The 20,074-nt window shown below is 35.2% G+C and overlaps 1 protein-coding gene across 1 annotated transcript; it reads left to right on the top strand.

The window, feature by feature from the left end:
• The first annotated feature begins 15,624 nt into the window (after positions 1-15,624).
• LOC110738124 lies at positions 15,625-19,701 on the top strand. Its single transcript, XM_021918489.1, has 6 exons — positions 15,625-17,981; positions 18,052-18,560; positions 18,650-18,827; positions 18,896-19,027; positions 19,105-19,518; positions 19,616-19,701. The coding sequence occupies exons 1-5, from the start codon at positions 17,538-17,540 to the stop codon at positions 19,261-19,263; spliced, it is 1,422 nt and encodes a 473-aa protein (XP_021774181.1). The 5' UTR covers positions 15,625-17,537; the 3' UTR covers positions 19,264-19,518; positions 19,616-19,701.
• Positions 19,702-20,074: the final 373 nt, after the last annotated feature.

The raw sequence follows: 20,074 nt of genomic DNA, 5'->3' as shown, positions 1-20,074 counted from the left end.
TGGTGAAGCGTTCAATGCTGCCTCGCCCTCGTCCACCATAAGCTCGAACGCCTCGAAGTAGTTGCTCTTCAACCTGTCCTCAGCATTCTGCTCCATGCGTACGACTTTGTTTGCGCTAGGGGGCCAAGGTGCTTCCAGCCGTTAGGTTAAGTCCTCAACGAACTTCTTTAAAGTTTTCACCTCGGCCCGAAGAGCGTCCACTTCATCCAAGGCCTCCTTCAAGTGCTTTTGGGCTAAGGCCACCTCGCTCTTATGCTTTTCGGAGGCCTCGAACCCTTCCTTCCAGCGCTGGCCGTCCAGGACAGCCTGATCCCTTTCTTGTCTCATGGCGTCCCTGGCCACGGACTCTTGTTCAAGGGCCTGGCCTAGTTTCACCAAATCTTTAGCTTGCCGCGCTGCCTTGTCGGACAGCGCGTTGATCTGGGTCTCAAAGTACCGGCGCTGGACGACCGTTTCCCCAGTAATGGCATCCTGGGTCTCTTGAATATTATCCCAGGCATGCTTCAGCTTCTCGTTTTCCTTATCCTTCCATTCAAGGAAGACGGTCAGCCGTAGGAAGAGCTGCGTACAAGAGAAAACAAGTTAGCAAAATGAGAATGAAAAATTAACTAAGTCTGAAAGTAAAAAAAAAAATTAAATAAAAATAAATAAATAAAAAACTACCTCATGAATTCCCCGCAGCTTGTCTCGCTGATCAGCGGGGACGGCCCTGGCCATGGCTTCCCTCACGGCCTTTCTGTCCGCGCCAGTAAGAGACTGGCCAGGCAGCTTCATATTCAACTCCTCTGTATTATTTGCACGCGGGCGCAAAGAGTTTAGTTTTAGCTTAAGTAGACTTAAAAGGAAAGAGTGCAAAGTTGTTTAAACTGACTGTCTAAGAAGCTCGGAGCAGTAAGAGGATTGAAGGTGTATGAAGGAAGCGGTGCAGGCTCGTCACCTTCCTCACCCGTGCGGCAGGCTCGTCGCTGGCCGACTGAGAGGCCTCAAGCTAATCAGATTTTTGGACTCTTTGAATGAGCGGAGTCACTTCTGGCCCGGTCGGTATTGTCGGGGTCGACTTACCCTTGTCATCCGATTTCTCGGATTTATCATGGACCGGTGTGGCAGCCGGATCCACGGACTTAGAGGCCCCGCTATCACCCAGCCAGGGTTGTTCTCCTTTGGACTGCTTGGAAACAGTCCGCGACGTAGTCTTTGCCGCAGTGGTGGAAGTGGTCTTAGATGCGACCGTCTTCCTTTGTTTGGACGCCTTTCCGTCCTTGTCAGTTTTTGCAGCAGGGGACGACTGATTTCGTTTGGCCCTGGGGGTTGGAGTTGATAGATGAAAAGATCATGTAAAAGTTAGTAAAATATAAGCAGAGTAAAACATCAGCGTCCGTGTGGAGCTGGGAAGTAGGTCCCTTCTATCATGCCAACACGGATGCAAAATTACATCCGTGGGAATTCAGAAAGAAGGGCTTTCTCAACATTCCAACATGGACGAAAAGATACATCCGCGTGATGTCAGGAAGTATGTTCCTCCCAACACTCTAACACGGACGAAAAGGAGATATGAAGGAGGAAAGAGATGCTTTTACCTCCTTAGTTTGCTCGTACAACTTTCGACGAGCTTTGTAGCGAGCTAAGTCGATGTCCAACATGTTCACCTCCCCTTTTGTTCTGAATCTAACATCTTGAACGCCTCAGCTGTAAAAGAAAAAGAAGAGAAGTGTTAGAAAATTTTTTAACTCCAAAAAACTATGTACATACGAAAACTATATATGTCCAAGCGTCCACCTTGGGGCAAGTTCTTGTACAGGCCGTAGGCCGACATGAACGTAGGGTCCTGAAGCCAACTGGATAGAAGGACCCAGTTACTCGGAACGCGCTCAGTTTTGCCGTCCTTCTTCACCCTCTTGACTTAAAAGTATTCAAGTTGATGCTCTTGACTGGGGTGAACGGGTGGCTTATCAGGCTTGAGATCCCCGCGTCCAAGCTGAATCGGCTCGGCGTTAAACTGATTCATCCGCAAGTTGAACTCAACATCCTTAGTTTTGATGCGGTAGAATCGGTGCTTCCAATCACGCCATTTGGAGACGCGGTCAACTACCACCATGTAGTCTCTGTTGGAGCTCAGAATGAGCAAGCCGTCCGTGTCTGCGTCCAGCTTGGTCAACGAGTGCATCTCACAGAAGATCGCAAAGTCCAACTTGAAGCCTTTGTAGATGCACATCACCAAATACCCAAATATGTTCAACCAGCTGTTCGGCATCAGCAAGAAGAGAGCGATGTCATACTCGTCCAAAATAGTGCAGACGAAAGGGTGGATAGGGAAGCGCAGCCCAACGTCCAAGGTTGCCCTATAAACGCTGAAGGCCCTTTGGCACGGACTCTCTTCCTCCCAGGCGGCCACAGCATGTGACTTCCTTGGAGGTTGGATCTCAAATCCCTCCCCAAGGTGGAGGAATGCCTTGTATGTTTTGAACTTGTCATTTAGGTAGCCCAAGGTCGTGCTACCCACCGTACAGGCGTACAGATCTTTGAAGTTATCAATGTTGGCGATGACCTCCTCGACCGTCGCCTAACCCTCGGCCACCTTCTCAACTTCTTCCTCTCCCTCTTGGTTAGGAGCACTCCCTAACTCAGAGGACATCACTCTGTCCATATCTGCTGCCTCGGCCGAGCTGCGGCCCCTAGAGCTATAGCCGCCTCTGGTTGAGGGAAAGACCTCAGGGATTAAGGGGCTCTTGCCCTTGTCTTTAGAAGTGGCCGTCTGATTTCCAGAAGAAGGGGCACCACGAGGAGGCAGGTTGGACGGTTCATTAATCGTAATCCTAGTCCTTGGTCTGTCTGACCTGCTATATCGGAGATAGAGTTGAGAAGGAGTTGGGACGGACGGATCTACGTCCGCCCGAGAAGAGAAAGGAGGTCCTTCACGAGGTAGCAAATTGGCCTCATCCATGACCGAGTTGGCATATTGGGGGAACATTAGTTCCGGAGTTCACCCTGACGTTCCCACCACAATAGAAACGCCTTGAGTTCTTTGGTGCTCCTCGAAGGAATAAGTGACCTCCACGGCCGAATAATGAGTTCCTGTGGAGGCGGTTGTCCGGGTAGTAGACCCGGTCTCGATATCGGTATTATTTGGGTCATAAGGGACCCTAGGATTCACCAGACTGCCGTCTGGATTTCTGGCCCCGTGACAATCATGCGTCTGCATGGTTCTTGCCATGTTCGACTGCAGGGACAGAGAAGAATAGGTGGAGGTGAGTTGGTACGCACTAGAAATGGACCCACTCCATGAAGGAGACAACTCGTCTCCGTCCACTCTAGACTCCTCAGTCCCAGGCGAACGACCGGCCTCATGAGGAGAAACGGACGAAGCCGAGTGTTGAGCTAGATTTTTTTTTTTTTTTAAAAAAAAGTGATGAAAAGAAAAATAAAATACAAGGAAAAGAAAGCAGGCGGCCTACCTCTATACGTGTTGAAAACTTGATAAATTCTTGAAGGTCTTGAAAGATTGATTGGAAAACTCAAAAAATGTCCGAAAAACTAAAACTACACGGTGGAGCTCTTGAAGATTCAAGGGAAATCACTTTCTCTCTCTAGAAATGCTCTGACTTCTCTCTGAATTCTCAAGAATGTAAAGTTCCAAAATGAAGTCAAACCCCTCATATTTATAGGCAAAATTTATGGGTTAAAATGGTAAATCCATCTTTCCCGCCCAGGAATTTAAACGGATACTTTTTGAAAAAATTAACCTAGAATTCAAAAGGTTGTTACAGGGGATCCGTCAATTTGGATGAAAAAAGAGACAGACGACTAACAGCGCGTCCAAATAGACGGCTGAGTTAACGGGATTAAAGTTTCCATCTCAAAAGGAATATTGTCCTCACCTTTCCCCAAAAGCCTAGGTGGCAAGACCTGGCCGCCTAATTTCTGGACCTTATCAGTCTTGAAAAATTCTATGCGGACAAGACACGAATTTCGGTCTAAAAAGCGTCCGCCTCTTCAATTGGCGGACATGATCTGTCCACCCCTACACACAAGCTCAAAATCTCCCCATACTCGGACGCATTAAGACGAGTAGAGGATCAGAGGAGGCAGCCTGTAAGCGTACGATCCACCCCCTCCGAGGGGCAAATGTTTAGGGTAAAATAACCCCAAATGCGTGGTCCAATCCCGTAGTGACACGTGGCCCAGTCAAAGGGCAACACGTGTCCCTATAGAAAGATGACACGTGTCAGATGCCGTAAAAAGCACCTGAAATCAGCAAGAGAAAGGGCCCTTATTACATCAGGGCCCAAATCCCGAGGAAAGTCATTGAGAGCCGCAAAGCGGCGCCCCCATACAACACGTGGCATTCTCTGATTGCACAGCCAATCATGTCACGGAATTTTAGGGTACAAACCTTAAAGGGGCACACACTCCCACCCCTATAAATACTTCAATCATTTATGATGGGAGAGGTGGATGCTAACATAACCTAAAAAAGAGCATTAAAGAGCTCCAACTTCTCTCTACTTTCTCTATGAACTTTCCGCTTTCCCGATCTCTAACTTGATCGCCGGAGGCGAATATTCCGGTAAAGGAATATTCGTTGTTTTGCAGGTGTCCGTGTCTCATTGCCTGAAGAGCGTGACCAGTATCCGAGGAGATCACAAAAATACCCGAAATAGTTATTGGTCATGAATGAGTCATGAATTCAATGATTTTAATTCATATTATTGTAGAGGATTGTTTTACGATCGATTTGATAAATTATAAGTAAAATTCGGAGGTGTTTAAGGCCACCAAACAATTGAAGTTGTGAGCCAATGTAGTGCTGCTAGTGCTGTTTTGGACGTGTGAGTAGCAGTATTTTAGGGCATTATAAACTCTTGTTATTGAGGTTAATTGAATATATATCTTCTAGATTATCATGTTAGGATTATTATAAGTTTATACCTTAGTGAAATTCCATGTTTTTAGGCAATTCTACCTTTTATACGAGCATGTGTTTTGACTCATTAATCTGTCATGGCAGCTTGTGTATCTTGTGTCCTTGAGCCTTAGATTAATTATCTTGATTGATTTTTCTTGCCTAATTTAATTTAGTATCATGTTAGGATATTCCCCAATTAATTTGGCATGATTCTAAGAAAGAGTGATTTGTTTTAATGGCGTATAACAAAGTACAGGATTTGCTGCGATCTACTGTGAAAGGAGTGTGATTAGAGAGTTTTCAAGATATGTTTTGCCAAATTTCTAAGCCTAAATTCATGATTAACATGACCTATTGTGTTTTTAGAGTGTGCACTAAAGTGGGCTAAGCATAGATTCATGTTTAAGGTGGGTTTTTAGGTGATTTGGTATGATTGGTACTGCTGTATATTAGTGTAGGGGATGCTGTAAATATGATTTTATTTTGGCATGTTCTCTCTTGAATTTTAAGTCCAAAATTGTGTTATATGATGCCTAATGCGTATATGTATATGCCCTAATTTTTATTTCGTATTTGAAGCATGTTTGGTTGGGTTTTTATGATGATTATTGGACTTGTATGTTGCTGTCCTGTTATGGTTGTTTTATGAAATGATAGTTTGGATTTTTGGTTTAATTAAATGATTTTATGTAATTTTTATTGTAAGTATTATATATTTATTTGAAATTATATTTTAAATAGGTGATGAGTGTTTTTTGGGTATTATAAACCCCTAAAGTGAACTATTTCGATGCGTGTTTGAATATGTGGGGGTTGTAATTGTATTATCGACGTCATAATGCTTTAGAGAAGGATAAAATTGTCTTTAGCATCACTTTGCCAAGAGTAGTGAATGCACTTAATTGTTGAATTTCGATAATTAATTATATTCCCAAACTCAGACGATACCTTTTGTGATTTATTATGTTGAAGTGTGTTTTGAATTGAAGTTTCAATTGAATTTAAGAAATATGATTTTCTCATGCTGTTTGAATTGAGTGTAAGACCATGTTTGGCTTCTCTGTAGATTTCTGAGTTGGGAGTTGGCCAATCTTAGACACGGTCTCTGCGAGATGACCGGGGGTTCGTCTTGACAAACCTTAGGAAGTGGATTGCGAGGCCACTAGCGTTCCCTCCATGCCAGTTCTACTGTTTTGAAGGTTTTGAGTTTGAAATATTTATACTATTAAATTATTACTTATTTGAAGTTTATATATTATGATTGAAATTGAGTGATTTAATGTCGATATTCCTATTTTAAGTTTATTTGAAATATTTTATTGTTTTTATGGTTTGATGATTTTAAGTGATTTCATTTGAGTTTTCAAGTTGTTTGTGGTTGTGGTTTCTTTCTGTTTATTTAAGTCTAAAATCTTCTATTTTTGATGTGAGGGAAAACTGCTAGTTGCTCCCCACTGATTGTGGAACGTTGTTATAATTTGCAGGTTTTATTTGTTTATTTGATCTCTGTGACGATGGGTTGGGGATTGAGAGTTTAGAACCTAACTTTTAGGCTTTTATGCCTTTTGTTGTTAGCTGATTGTTTAAGTACTTTGAATTTGGTTTGGTTTGATATTTGTTTGGCCGATAAGGGTTGTTCTGCCCTTGGCTTTTGAATGTAATTTATTTGTGTATGTTTAAGTTCGTTTGTTATTTTCTTTTGCTCACTTAGTTTGCGCTTAGCTTAAAAAACTTAATTTGGATGTGTGAAGGGTTAAATGTGACCTTTAGACCTAGGTGAAGTTTGAATTTTCTAATCGAAGTTAAGTAGCCTCCCGTTCAGGCATAATTTCGCTAACGCTTCCAGTTCTAAAAGAACGGGGTGTTACAAAACATATCAGCCAACACATGAAACATATCAGCCAACTAAAAAAACATAAAAGCCAAATGGTATCTGATATCAGCCAACAAAAGGGAAAAAAAACATATCAGCTAACAAAAGGAATATATTAGCCAACCCCAAAAACCATATCAGCCAACAAATGAAACATATCAGCCAACAGGTAAAATATATCAGCCAACACATGAAACATATCTGCCAACAGGTAAAATATATCAGCCAAGCCTCCCTGCATCCGTACGTCCACGCGCAATACCTTCTCAATATAAATAGTGAATTGAACCCCTTATAAATTCAAAGTCTTGTTTGGTAAATGTGAATGAGACTATCTATACCAACGTATAATTCCGTGTAAATTGCATAATACAAAAAAATAACCATTGAAATCTAAAGCTTAACTGTTGGTAAGATTAGCAATATTTGGAGAAAAAGAAGTGAAAGTATATAAAAATATCTAGAGGTTGTTAGGCTTCTCTATTCATGAAAAGGACAATAAAAAATTTATGTCTATAATTCTATTTAATTATTAAAAAAATTAAAATAATAGAGGTGGAAAATGAGTACTTTTTTCTTAAGTTGGAGAGTAGTTGGAATGCGAATGGTACCAATGATCATTCTTAATGAATAGGGTAATTGTACATGTTATTTCATTGATGTTGATGGTTTAGGTTCTAGTATTAGTCTTTTCAAAGATTTTTCTCATATAGTTCTAGGAAATGTTAGTATATATAATCAATAACTGAGAAGGAAAATATTAGCCATTTTTCCAAATATTGGTCATTTTCCTATCATGTTAAAATGAAAGGAGAAATTGTTTGGTTGCTTAGCAGGTAATGCGTTTGAAGTTTACCTGAAATTATGCTTTTTCTATGAAATTTCCAGATTTGGTACTTATGAGGGCGAGTGTACTGTGAACTTAATAATGACTAAGAGTCCATGGCTTGTTTGCTATGCGGTAATTAACAACAATTTCAATAAGTGGTAACGTTTTGACTTTTACGGTTGCTAATATAATATATAGTTTTAACCTTTGTACGTAACTCTAAAAGCCTGATCTATTTACTTTATTTTCACTTATTTTAGGTCTAATAAATTCAATTAAGTTCAGGAAAAGTAAGTTATGATAAGGATTGTACAAATTCAAATAACAACTTAAATAATTTTAATAAGGTCTAATAAGTTTAGTTAAATTCAGGTACAAGTTCAGATATAAGAGTGTGTTTTATTCACCTAATTTTCACTTATCTGAACTTATTAAAACTTATTTTAATTGTAATTTAAACTTGATAGCCCGGCCTTATCAGAACTTGTTTTTGCTAAACTGAACTTATTTTTTTCTAAACTAAACTTATCTGAACTTATTAAACCCGAAATAAGTGAAAATATGGTGAATAGAATAGGCCCTAAGTTCAAATAAGTAACAATTAGGTGAATAGAACTGATAAGTGTTTCACTTGTCCACTTATCATGGAATTTTTACCCGATTTTGTAGTCCATTTCCCCCACTTTAATCCCTTTCTAACTCCTTTTGTACATATATTGTAGCTTTTGGGATTCCCGTCCCCTTTTAAGCGCATGTTAGTGTTTTTATATGCAACGAGAAATGCAAGGACGTACGTGCACCAAGCAAGGAGTAGGCGTGCACCAAGCAAGGAGCGGGCACTCCTAATTCTGGAATCACAATCTGCTCCCTTGCATATCAAGGAGCATGCGTACACTACAAAAGGAGGGGGCGCTCCTCCATGAGCTCCAACAAACTGCCCCGGAATGTAGCACCAAGAGCGGGCGTGCATGAAAAGCAGGATTGGGCGTTCCAGTCTTAGGAGTGAGCGCTCCTACTACTCTGAGATCCAATTTTTGACGAATTTTACAATGTAATTCTAAGGGGTATAAATACCACCCTTGGCTTCATTTGTAGAAATCTTCTACCCCTAAGTTTTCTTAAGCCCTTACCTCTTAGTTGCACTCTAAACTCTCTTTAATAAGCTTAGTTTCTCTAAAACTCAATCAGTGTAGTTAATCAATTGAATTTGGTGTTCTTAATTTCAACAATTCCTCTCAACTTATAAGCATCTTAAGTAATATCTTTCATCTATGTCCCTTATTTTTCGTTTTCATTTACTTTGAAGTGCTAATTTCTCTCTTAGCCTTGCTTAATTGTTGTTGCGTGTTCAATACACCTTGTTCTTACCACTTCTCTCAACTTGTTAGATTAATGTTGAATTTAATTATTGTTGTTAGGATGTTGAATATCATGATTAGTGAGTAATTTCTTAGCTAGAGGTTGGGTAAAGACCCAACCAAGTCCTGGATTGATTAATATTTGTGCTTGCATGTTCATTTTGGGTTGATGATTGATTGTTAAATGATTGGTTAATTGCATATGTAATTGGATGGCCACTTATTACTCATGTGTTCACTTCTATGCTTACATTGAAAGATGAGGTCTAGTTGTGACCCTTTTCTTGTATGATTATGCTAATTTCCTCTTGATTATAGTTCCTTGTTTTGATGATGTAGTAGTCTTAGTCACGATAATTAGGTGAGAAATCCCCAAGTACTTGTCCTTAATGCTTTCTCAAACTGATCGAAAGACCACTACTAGAAAAAAGCCGATTTTCGACGGAAAAATTCTGTCGAAAAACCCGTTTCCGACGAAGTTTCCGTCGGAACCAGTTGTCGGGAAATTGTAAGTAGGAAAAATAACCTTTTCCGACGGAAATTCCTTTTTGACGGAATTATGCGCCCGTCGGAAATTCCAACGGAATTATGCATATGTCGGAATTCAAATAATTTGTCTGAAATTTATCGGAATATATGTATTTTTTGACGGAATATTCCGTCATAACTTAAATTTCTGACGAAATTTAAATCCGTCAGAATATATATTTTTAAATTTCTCATGCTCCTCCAAAACATCATGCCACTCATTCCTCTCTTTAAAAAACAAAATTAAACCCTCTTTTCTATGATTATGCTAATTTCCTCTTGATTATAGTTCCTTGTTTGGATGATGTAGTAGTCTTTGTCGTGATAATTAGGTGAGAAATCTCCAAGTACTTGTCCTTAATGCTTTCTCGAGCCGATTGAATGGCGAAAAACCCGAGTTAATAGTCTACTTTCTTTCTTTGAGACTTGGTTGACCTATCTTATTAGTTGAGTTTGGTTTAGAAATGCTTAGTGTTGTGGCTTCGAAAGAATACAATGTTGTGTGTCCTTTCTATACTATCACCCAATTTATGTTCATGTTTACCTATTGTATTGATATATTGATTTGGTTGGTGTCGATTCCCATTCCCCCTAGTGTTTGTCTCCATAGTAGATAATTAATCAAAACCCTTACAATAGTTTCGTATTCTTGGTGTACTAATACTCATTTCCCGTGGATACAATTCTTTACTTACCCTAGACTTGTCTTAGGTTAGTTAAGGTAGAAATAGTGTTTGGTTGTAGGGTGTTCGTCCAACGACCGATTTACTCTTTATCAGGAACACACCCTAAAGATATATACTCGTATAAACTTTTGACGATGATTGCGAAAAATATAAATTGAGACTCATTCAATAAGATCCCACAACTAAATTTGTAGATCAACAAAGGTCATTAGATATGAGAATATAATTTTTTTTTGACAAAAGAGAATACTAGTATAAATTAAACCGTGCACAATTTCAAATGTTGCAATTTCATTTTTTTTTTTTCATTTCATTAATATTCTACATTCTTTCCTTTATTCATTCATTAATCATGTTGCTTTAATTATCTAACCCCTCAAATTAAATGAAAAAGATCTAATTTAAAATTCGTCCAAAACAAAGTTCGTTGCGAGTCCCCATCCCATACACTGTTGGAACATTTACATGATGAATGTATTTATGGGTTTCACTATTTTATATTTCGAGTTGTTAATAAATTAAACGATACATTATTTGTACAATTAAATGTACAAATAAATCAAGAAAAAAAAACGGGACAAAAAGGCCGAGACATGCACTGGTCTACGTGATCATGTTCAACTGCTTAAACTATTGCAAATTGGCAAGGCATATTCTTCTGAATGTTCATGCTAGGAATGCATTGTTGTTTAATGTTGTACCTTATGTAGTTTACTCTTTAATAAGAAGTATATTACGAGTAGAAAATATTTACGGAGTATAAAAGTACTTGCACGAAATTAAGGACCTTGGACCTCGGTATATATCTTTTGAACTGAAAAACATGCATATTGGAAATGCGTCACTTAAATAACTCTATTTTCTATGAATAATGACACGTTCATTTGTGAAATATGACTAAATAGGCAGAAATACATAATGTTAGAGAGTTGCTATAGTAATCACAAAAACAAAAGTTGTACTTGTTAAATTGGCCTTGTTTGAACAACAACAACAACAAAAAAAAAAAGAAAAAAAAAGAGTTGATCTTATGTGTTTATCAATAGCCTTACCATGTAACCTTATCGTTCTAGTCATGTGTCAAAAAAACATATGCGGACACTGTACCCCTAGCAGACTGTTTCTAACAATCACCCACCTCTTAATTTGAACATTATTGTACTCTCTTCGTCGCATTTGGTGATTTTATACGGTTAATAAGAATATTAAAATATAGTGGAAAACAATGATTATAGGGGTGTTAATCGGGCGAGTTGATCACGAGTTAAGGGGTGCTCGACTCGACTCGGTAATCTTTTTCATGTGCTCAACTCATGCTCGTTAAAGTAACTCACGATTTGCTCGTTAAAGTTTTGGCCCTTCTAAAATTCTAGACCTTTAGTGTTTTTGTTCACTTTATATAGTTTTCTTTTATTTCTTTTATTTATTATTAAAGATTTACTCATTTTTTTATATAATATAAATGAACTCTTTTTTTAAGTGTATGTCAAATTTGTTCATGGTTTGTTTGTAAATTCTATATTAATAAAATACATTGTCGAGTTGCTCACGAGTTTATCGAGTCGAGTTGGAGCTTGCTCAACTCGTGCTCGTTAACATCTAGAGTCGAGTTGAGTTAACTCAAGCTGAGTTTTGACTGAGTCGAGTCTGAGTTACTCACGAGCTGCTCAACTCGATTAGCACCCCTAAATGATTAGATCGATGTCACATATATTAAGTATCAAAACATTAACTAAAAAATAAATATCTTTGGAAATAAGAATAACTGTATTGGGAGTATGTAAATAATTTGAAAAATGGGGATAGTTGCATGGACATATGTATGTATGTATGAGGAAATTAAATTGTGTAAGAAAATAATTATTTTCATCTAAGAAAAATTGAAATGTAATAACTATTAAAAGCGTAAACGCATAAAATGACAAATGTAACCCTCTTGTAGGATGTATGTATGCCATGGAAGAAGTAGCAATCGCTTAATTATTACAGGCAAGTATCACAAAGAACTAATTAGGGCACTCAACCCATGTACATATATGTGGTATTGTGGTAAAACAAGTTTAGCTAGACACATGCTATTCAAATGTGGACCATACAAAAATGCTCAATATTTTTGGGGTAATATATAGAATTATAGAGAGTATTTAAAATAAAAACCTTTACATCATAGAGCACAAAACACTCTCAAAATGGCTTATCAAAGTCTTCTCTGTTCTTTCAATCTTGCAAGATATATTATTAATTTATTATGATTTACTTCCTTTGTTTCTATTTAGTTGACACATTCAATTTAGGCACACATATTAAGGAGAGGAGAGAGAGTGAGAGAGAATGATAAAGCAAGTGGGGTACACTTAAAAAGCAAGGTATAAAACTTACCCAAAAAGAAAATGTGTCAATTAAAAAAAAAAACTTTCTAAAAAAAATACGTGTCAACTAATAAAAAACGGAGATAAGTATATATCACTATCCCCATCATTGAACCTAACTCTCCTTAGATAACAAGAGTAAGGGCCCGTTCTCTTCCGTTGAAATTCAGTTCAGTTCAGTTCAGTTCAGCTCTTAATTTATGTCTAATGATATTGCTAATGATATAAAGTCAAATTTCATTCTTTTAAGCTCTTATTACAACGACAACAGCAACAACAACAACAACAACAACAACAACAACAACAACAACAACAACAACAACAATAATAATAATAATAATAATAATAATAATAATATTAAAAATATAATAATAATAATAATAACAATAATAATAATAATAATAATAATAATCTATAAATAATAATAATAATAATAATAATAACAATAATAATTGAAATAATAATACTAATAATAATAATCAATAAATAATAATAATAATAATCAATAAATTAATAATAATAACAACAATAATAATACTAATAATAATAATCAATAAATAATAATAATAATAATAATAATAATAATAATCATCAATAATTAATAATAATAATAATAATAATAATAATAATAAATATTCTTTTTAAAAATTTGTTTAAATGGGTTAGATACATGTAAGTGTTTTGTGTTCTTTTGTCATAATACTATTTTATTTTTAAATTAAATAGTATGTGTGTTTAAAATGTTTAGAGGTTTCAAGTTTTTAATATATTTTCCATACATATTATAATTATATAGTATATTTTTCGAAAATATTTTAATATGTACATTTGTATATACACATATGTATAGTAATAAATAATCAATAAATAATCAAAGATTACTAATCCGTAGTTAAAAATCACTAATTAATAAGTTCAGTTCAGTTCAGTTCAGTTCAATTCAGTTCAGCTGAGTTCAGTCAATCGGAACAGGCCCTAACCAATGAAATAAAGAGTATGCCACAACAAAACTAATGTAGGAGGAAGTAAAATTGGACGGTTGTGAGACAAATGCAAATGTCTCACAATAATTAAAATAACATAAAAGTAAAAAGAAGAGAGAGATAGGAAGAGTGAAAAAGGTGGTGTGGGCCCCACTAAAACTTTTCAGAAATGGTTTCACGTGTAAAAACGATTAAAAAAAAATTAGGACCATATCTACTGAGAGTATACTTTGTACCACAGAGGATTTTTACATGTACCACTAAAACTGCATTGAGTACCACTGGGAGTGTATTTTGTACCACTGAACTGTAATGGCATTATTTGACAGCCTAATTAGACATTTGAGCCTTTTTTTAAAATACCACTAAAATTATATTTTGTACCACTGAGATTGTATTTTGTACCACTGAATCTATAATGGCAAAATTTAAATCCCGCATAAAATGACCAATTTACCCCTGCGAGACACTTCTAAATCTCTCTCAACCCTCCGTTTATATAACCTCCTAGTATTTCAATTTGAAATACCATCGGAATAACAATGAATTTTCTTGATCTATAATTCATCCAATTGGAACAAGCTAAAAAAAAAGCTAAGACCATTGTTATAACTTCTCGAATAATTTTTTTCCTATACATTAATCAAATTAGATATTAATAAAGATAAAAAGTACGTGGTTTTATAGTTTCCATGTATATGGATACTTATACACTAACATATTAAATGAGATTAGATCTCATATTCGATGACATCCACATCACTCTTGTCATATTGTAGTTCTCTTTTCCTTTCTTCCATATATACTTCCCCCGTTTCTTTATAATAGCAGCACTTCTCTAAAACGAAAATGTCACCATATATAGTTGTAATACACTATATATTAAAAAAATGTTTTTATGGTGAAAATTATATTATTACCTTTATTTAAAACTTATGTCCCTTTTGATTATACTTCTAATAACCTTTTAACCCCATTATAAGTGTATTATGTCATGCAAGCTCGACCACTTTTCTTGAATAACGTGATAAAGTGTGTTAGAAGTATTAGCTAGGAGAGGCAAGGGTTCTGCCGTCATATGTTTGTATGTTATAGTTAGACCATTGTTTCATAATCATCACTACCAAAACAATTGTTTATCATTCTAATTAACCCATCAATTACCAACATCAATATCACATCATCATGCATATACTATCACCATCCCCACTATTTGGACATTTCTTTATGTTCAAACCTAACGAAGGTTGTGTTTGGTAGGGTAAGAAAAATTGTTAATTTGATGTAATATTAATGGTAGGCCCTTAAATAATTAGCTAGACAGCAATTCAGCAAATAAGAGAGCTACTTTGATATCAACTTTTTAATGACAATATTTGGTAGCAATATATATATAGGAATGATTCACATTTGAATAATCATGCTAAAGGAAATAATAATAAAACACTAAATTAGCTTCTTGCATTTCTTTGTTGTGATGTAATCAATTTTAGGGTGGTAGTTTATAATTGTATAAATTCAACCATTTTTATTTTGGCTTGTCATGGAATGTGACAAAGGTTTACACTTACTGGTCTATCATAATCCTCCTCCTTTATTCAGGATTGGGACTGACAACGGAAAATTCACTGCAGAATTATTTTCAAACATTAATATTTAATATATTTGCTTTAATTATCAATACTTTAAAATCATAAAAATTCGAAATTTTGAACATATACATTAAGAAAAGGTATCTTTATCACATACAAGTATATGACTCTTTGTTCTTGTTCAAAAAAAAAAAGGGTATTTGACTCTTTGTTTCTGTATATAATAAATCTTTAAAAGTGATAATTATAAACAATATTTAAACATTGGAAAATTAAATAGAAGAATTACCACCAAGTAATAATAATGGAAAGTCATTCATTAATTGATCGAGGACACAAATATACTCCATTACTCACTTCATCCAATGTCTAGTTGTCTACTCACAGTTTGGTCATTGCTGATTGGCTCTTACCTAATCAAGGCACTAAACCACAATTATGGTTACCATTTTTTCTATAATTTGTTACAAGACAAACTTTTAATAAAACCGGGTTTTCACTAATTTACTGAAAATCACAACAATGAAGTGCAAATTGGGCTGCCCAATTTGGGCTCACACGTGTAAATGTAAAAAGAATAAAAAAATTTCTTATTTTCTCTTTCATCTTCATTTTGTTTCTCTTTCCTGTTTCTCTTTCTCTGATTTTTTTCTCTCTCCTCTACTTCTCTTCTTCTCTTGCTTTTGGCGATATTCTCAATTGGTACTTGAATTTCTCTCTTTTCGATCTTTAATTTCTTCACTTTGAAGTTGATTGTTGCTAATTTCAGGTTTGTTTACTCAATTTTATTTCATTTTATTCAATTTTGAAGTGTTTCGATTTTTAGGGTTTCGTTGTTTTGGATTTTTGTAGTTTTTGCAATGGTGAAGAAGAAGGTTTCTAGTGATGATAATGTTGCTCTAGGTTAGTGTTTGTTCTCATTTTCGCAATTTTTTTTTATACAATTTGTGCTATGTTTGTTTAGTTGTGCGTTTTAATCACTTGCTTTTGCTTAGATTAGGTTTGTTTTGAGAATTGCCTGCTAGGTGTTTGTAAAAATGTCCAAATGAAAAATTGCATGTTCATAGTAGTACAATTGATGAATGCATTTTGTGTATGAATTTTAGGTTTTTTGCTACTATTTTCGTTTACGGTTTGATATAAATTAAATGATGCATTTGATTTTAGTGTGGCAAACATGGTGGATATGTTTATCTTTTTGTGTTGCCTGTATATATTTGGTACAATCTTACATCTTAACCAAATGAAGCTGCCATTCTCTACCATTCTTGTCAAATTTTGTCAAAATTTCTGTTGTGATGTTTTTTTTTAAATTAATTGGTAGGATCTATCAAAGGTTTTCGTTATAGTAGAGCTCAGAAAGCAGTAAATAAAATGAATGCAGGAGGAAAAAAGATGTTGAAAGGTGAAGGAAGTACATCCAAGGGAAATAAAAGGAAGAGGCATGAAAAAGAGGATGACGAGTAAGATTTTATGTTTTAGAATGTTGTATATTTGCTATACTTTTGTGAATGGAATTGTGACTTTTGTAAGAGTATAGGTAACTTTGATTAATAGGACTGTTTTTATGTGATTTTTGTGTCAATATATTAAGTGTTACTTTTGTGAGTATATCTTTCACTTTTGTATGTATCAATGTCACTTTTGTGAGTGCAAGTATCATTTTGTGAAAATTTTGATAGTAATCACTTTTTTTAGTATTATATCCATTTAATGAGTGTCATGACTCTCATGAGTATCATTTTTTGTGATTATGATTGTCACTTTTGTGAGAATAAGTATAAAAATTTGTATAAATGTTCATAATTCATGTTTAATTTTATATGATAATTAAAATTTCAGTATATAAGTATGTTATTATCATTTTTGAATGGTAAGCATCTTTTTTTTTGTTTTTTCAGGCCTGATAGGAAAATTACATGTCATTGTAGACCTTCTTCATTAGTTAAGATTATAAGTGGGCTTTCTCCGACTCAAAAAAAACATGTAGAAGAGGTTGGATTTGGTGGTTTGTTGTCTTTACGTGTGGAGAGTATGGTTGGAGGTATACTTCCTTGGCTTGTTGAGAGTTTTAATGGATATACTTGTAGGTTTTGTGTAGCTGATGGTAAGGAGTTTGTTGTGACTAAGGATGATGTGTGTGATGTTTTTGGTTTGCCTAAGGTAGAAGGTCGTGAGGTTCCTGAAATGAAGGGTAGTTACAAAGGTCAATCTCAAGATGATAGTACATTGAAAAATAAATGGAGAGCTTCTTTTGATGTTGGTGTTAAGGAGTTGATACCTTTGGCTAGATTAGAAACTAGGATCAAGGAGTTGGTGGATGGAGGTGATGAATTTAAGAGGTTATTTGTTATGCATGCTCTTAGTAGTATGCTTGTTCCTACCGCTAATAGGACTGTTAATTTTAGGTTAGTTAATGCTGTGGATGATGTTGATCAGATTAAATCTTGATTGGTGTTTATTTGTTTTGAGAAAGTTGATGAATTCTATTGTTAGTTACAAAAATTCTGAGGCTAAAGATAGTATTAGTGGATGTTTGTTGTTGCTTAAGATTATGTATTTTCATCGTTTGAATTTCCAAGGTGTAATAGAGAACTCCACTATTCCTCTTATCCAACACTGGACAGATAAAAAAGTGAGAAACAGGGTGTCCTTGGAGTTGAAGGCTGCTGGATTTGGTCAGGGGGTTTTGAATGAATTGACTTATCCAGTTTCTGCTAAGCGTGTTGATTCGAATGTTAACAACTTAAGTAAGGGTGAAGTTGGTGCGGTTCCTATTGATGATGATAGAAGATGTGTGACTTTCGATTTTCCTGAAGGAGTATTAACTGATTCTGAGATCAAAAGTGTTGCAACTGATGTATGTTTCTTTTTTTTTTTTTTAATAAAACATTTTTTCTATTCTGATACAATTGTTTGTTAATGTGTAGGATTTGCATGAGGCGTTTCTTTTTATGAAAAGGAACATGGAGTTGTTTTCATATGTGAATTCCAATTGTTTTAGTACTTTGAAACGGTTGGTGCATAGTCGTTTTGTTGAACATTCTGTTTCTTTGGATGCTGATTCTATTGAGTTGTCTCAAACACAACAACTTTTGTCTAACCTGTATTATCATAAGCTTATTGATGACTTAATTTATGAGTTTATAAAAATGAAGTCAGTGGATGAGTTATTTAAAGTTGATGCAAGTACTTCATCAAAGTCTACCCTACAAGATGGTGGAGATGGTGGTGGTGGAGATGGTGGTGGCAGAGGTGGTTCAGTCATGAGAACGAATAAAAGTTTGTGTTCTTTGGACTGTGGTGAAATTGATGGTCAGAGTGTAGTGTTTGTTACGCCATTTATGAAAAGTAATTCTCGTGCTTTTAGTGAAAAATTACCTCGATTATATTTAGAAGCTCTTGATTATTGTCTGGTGGAACACTTATTTAATAATAAGTAAGTTCTTTTTTAATTGTCATATTTTTTGAAACTTTTTTTTCTTTTTCTTTTTGTTTTGATATTAATAATATTGTTTGACCTTGGAGTGAGAATCTTGTTACTTATGGATTGCATTTTCTCATTCCAAGAGAGGATATGGTGTCTTTGGTGCATCCTAATTTGGTTCGTTGGTCAGTAGTTGATTGCTACTGCATTTATCTAAATGAATCGTGTTTTTATGATACTTGTGGTCCTCAAAGATTCTTTTTTGGTGCGAGGCAAAGTGTAAGCAACTTTCTGTTTTGAGTTATTTGTTTTCTTACTCTTTTCATTTATTTATTTTTTCCTTTTAGTTTGCTTTTTTGCATGTATCAGAGGGGAACGAAGATAGTTCTGCTAGTTCTGTTGACTCGGATTTGCACAAAATTTGGGATGAATGGGTTACATATGAAAATTCTGGTTGTGATGTTATTGGTGCAGACTTGGTATATATCTTAATTTTTTATATATATTAACTATTTGATGGTTGTGCTTTATGCTTACTTTTGTTCTATTTTTTCAGGTTTATTTTCCTATTCTTGTTGATGAACATTATGTGCTGTTTGTGATTGATCATGGCAATGAATTGGTTCATTATGTTGATAATATCATTTGGAGTGATAAGATGATTACATATTTTCAAAATTTGACTTTTTATCTGGTATGTTATTGTCTGTTTTAAAGTATGTTTCTATTTTAATCTTATTTTTTTGTTGTTTTTAATATTCTGTTTTTTTTTCAGTGTTCTGAATTTGGTGATTTTCTTGCACGAAGAAATCATCCAAAGAGTGAAAAAGTCCCTTTTTACAAGTTCAAAATTGTTGATTTAGTGTGGCGGAAGAGTAAGGTTGATAATAATGAATGTGGTGTGTATATGATGTGCCATATAGAGCATTTTGTTGGTGATACATCGGTTTCTGTAGATGAACTTAGAAAAGTGAGTGATCTTGAAACTGATCTGAATTAATTCATTTGTTATTGTTTATGCTAATGTTTTATACATATTAATGCGCCTTTTATTTTCTTGTTGTGAGGCTGCTGGGAGGAAATTTTTACGTGCTAAGATTTGTGCGAAAGTCGTGTTGTCTGACATGAACGAATCAAGATCTGAAGTCTTAGCAGAAGTTGAAAAATTTAATGAGAAGAAGAGTGATCTTGCATATGTTGCTGAAATTGAAGGAAGGAGGAAGGCTGCAGCAGCGGAGAAGAAAAGGAAGAAATCTGAAACTGTTCCTCCTGCTGTTGACACTGCTCCGAAAGAAAAACGGACTACAAAGGCTACACGGAAGTACACTCCTTCTAAATTTTAGCTAATTTTGGAAGTTGTTATTAGTTAACTACTTTTGGAAGTTGTAATTAGTTAAGTACTTTTGGAAGTTGAAACTAGTAATAAATATTGACACTTAAACTAGTGTTAATATTTTCAAAATGTTTGTACAAATTTTATTTTATATATGTATATATATGATTAAATATTGGTAATCTATTGTTCT

The sequence above is a fragment of the Chenopodium quinoa genome, unplaced genomic scaffold (assembly GCF_001683475.1).
Source record: "Chenopodium quinoa cultivar QQ74 unplaced genomic scaffold, ASM168347v1, whole genome shotgun sequence".
In the NCBI taxonomy this organism is placed as follows: Eukaryota; Viridiplantae; Streptophyta; class Magnoliopsida; order Caryophyllales; family Amaranthaceae; genus Chenopodium; species Chenopodium quinoa.
The sequence above is the reverse complement of the archived record's forward strand: the minus strand, read 5'-3'. Positions and strand labels throughout refer to the sequence as shown.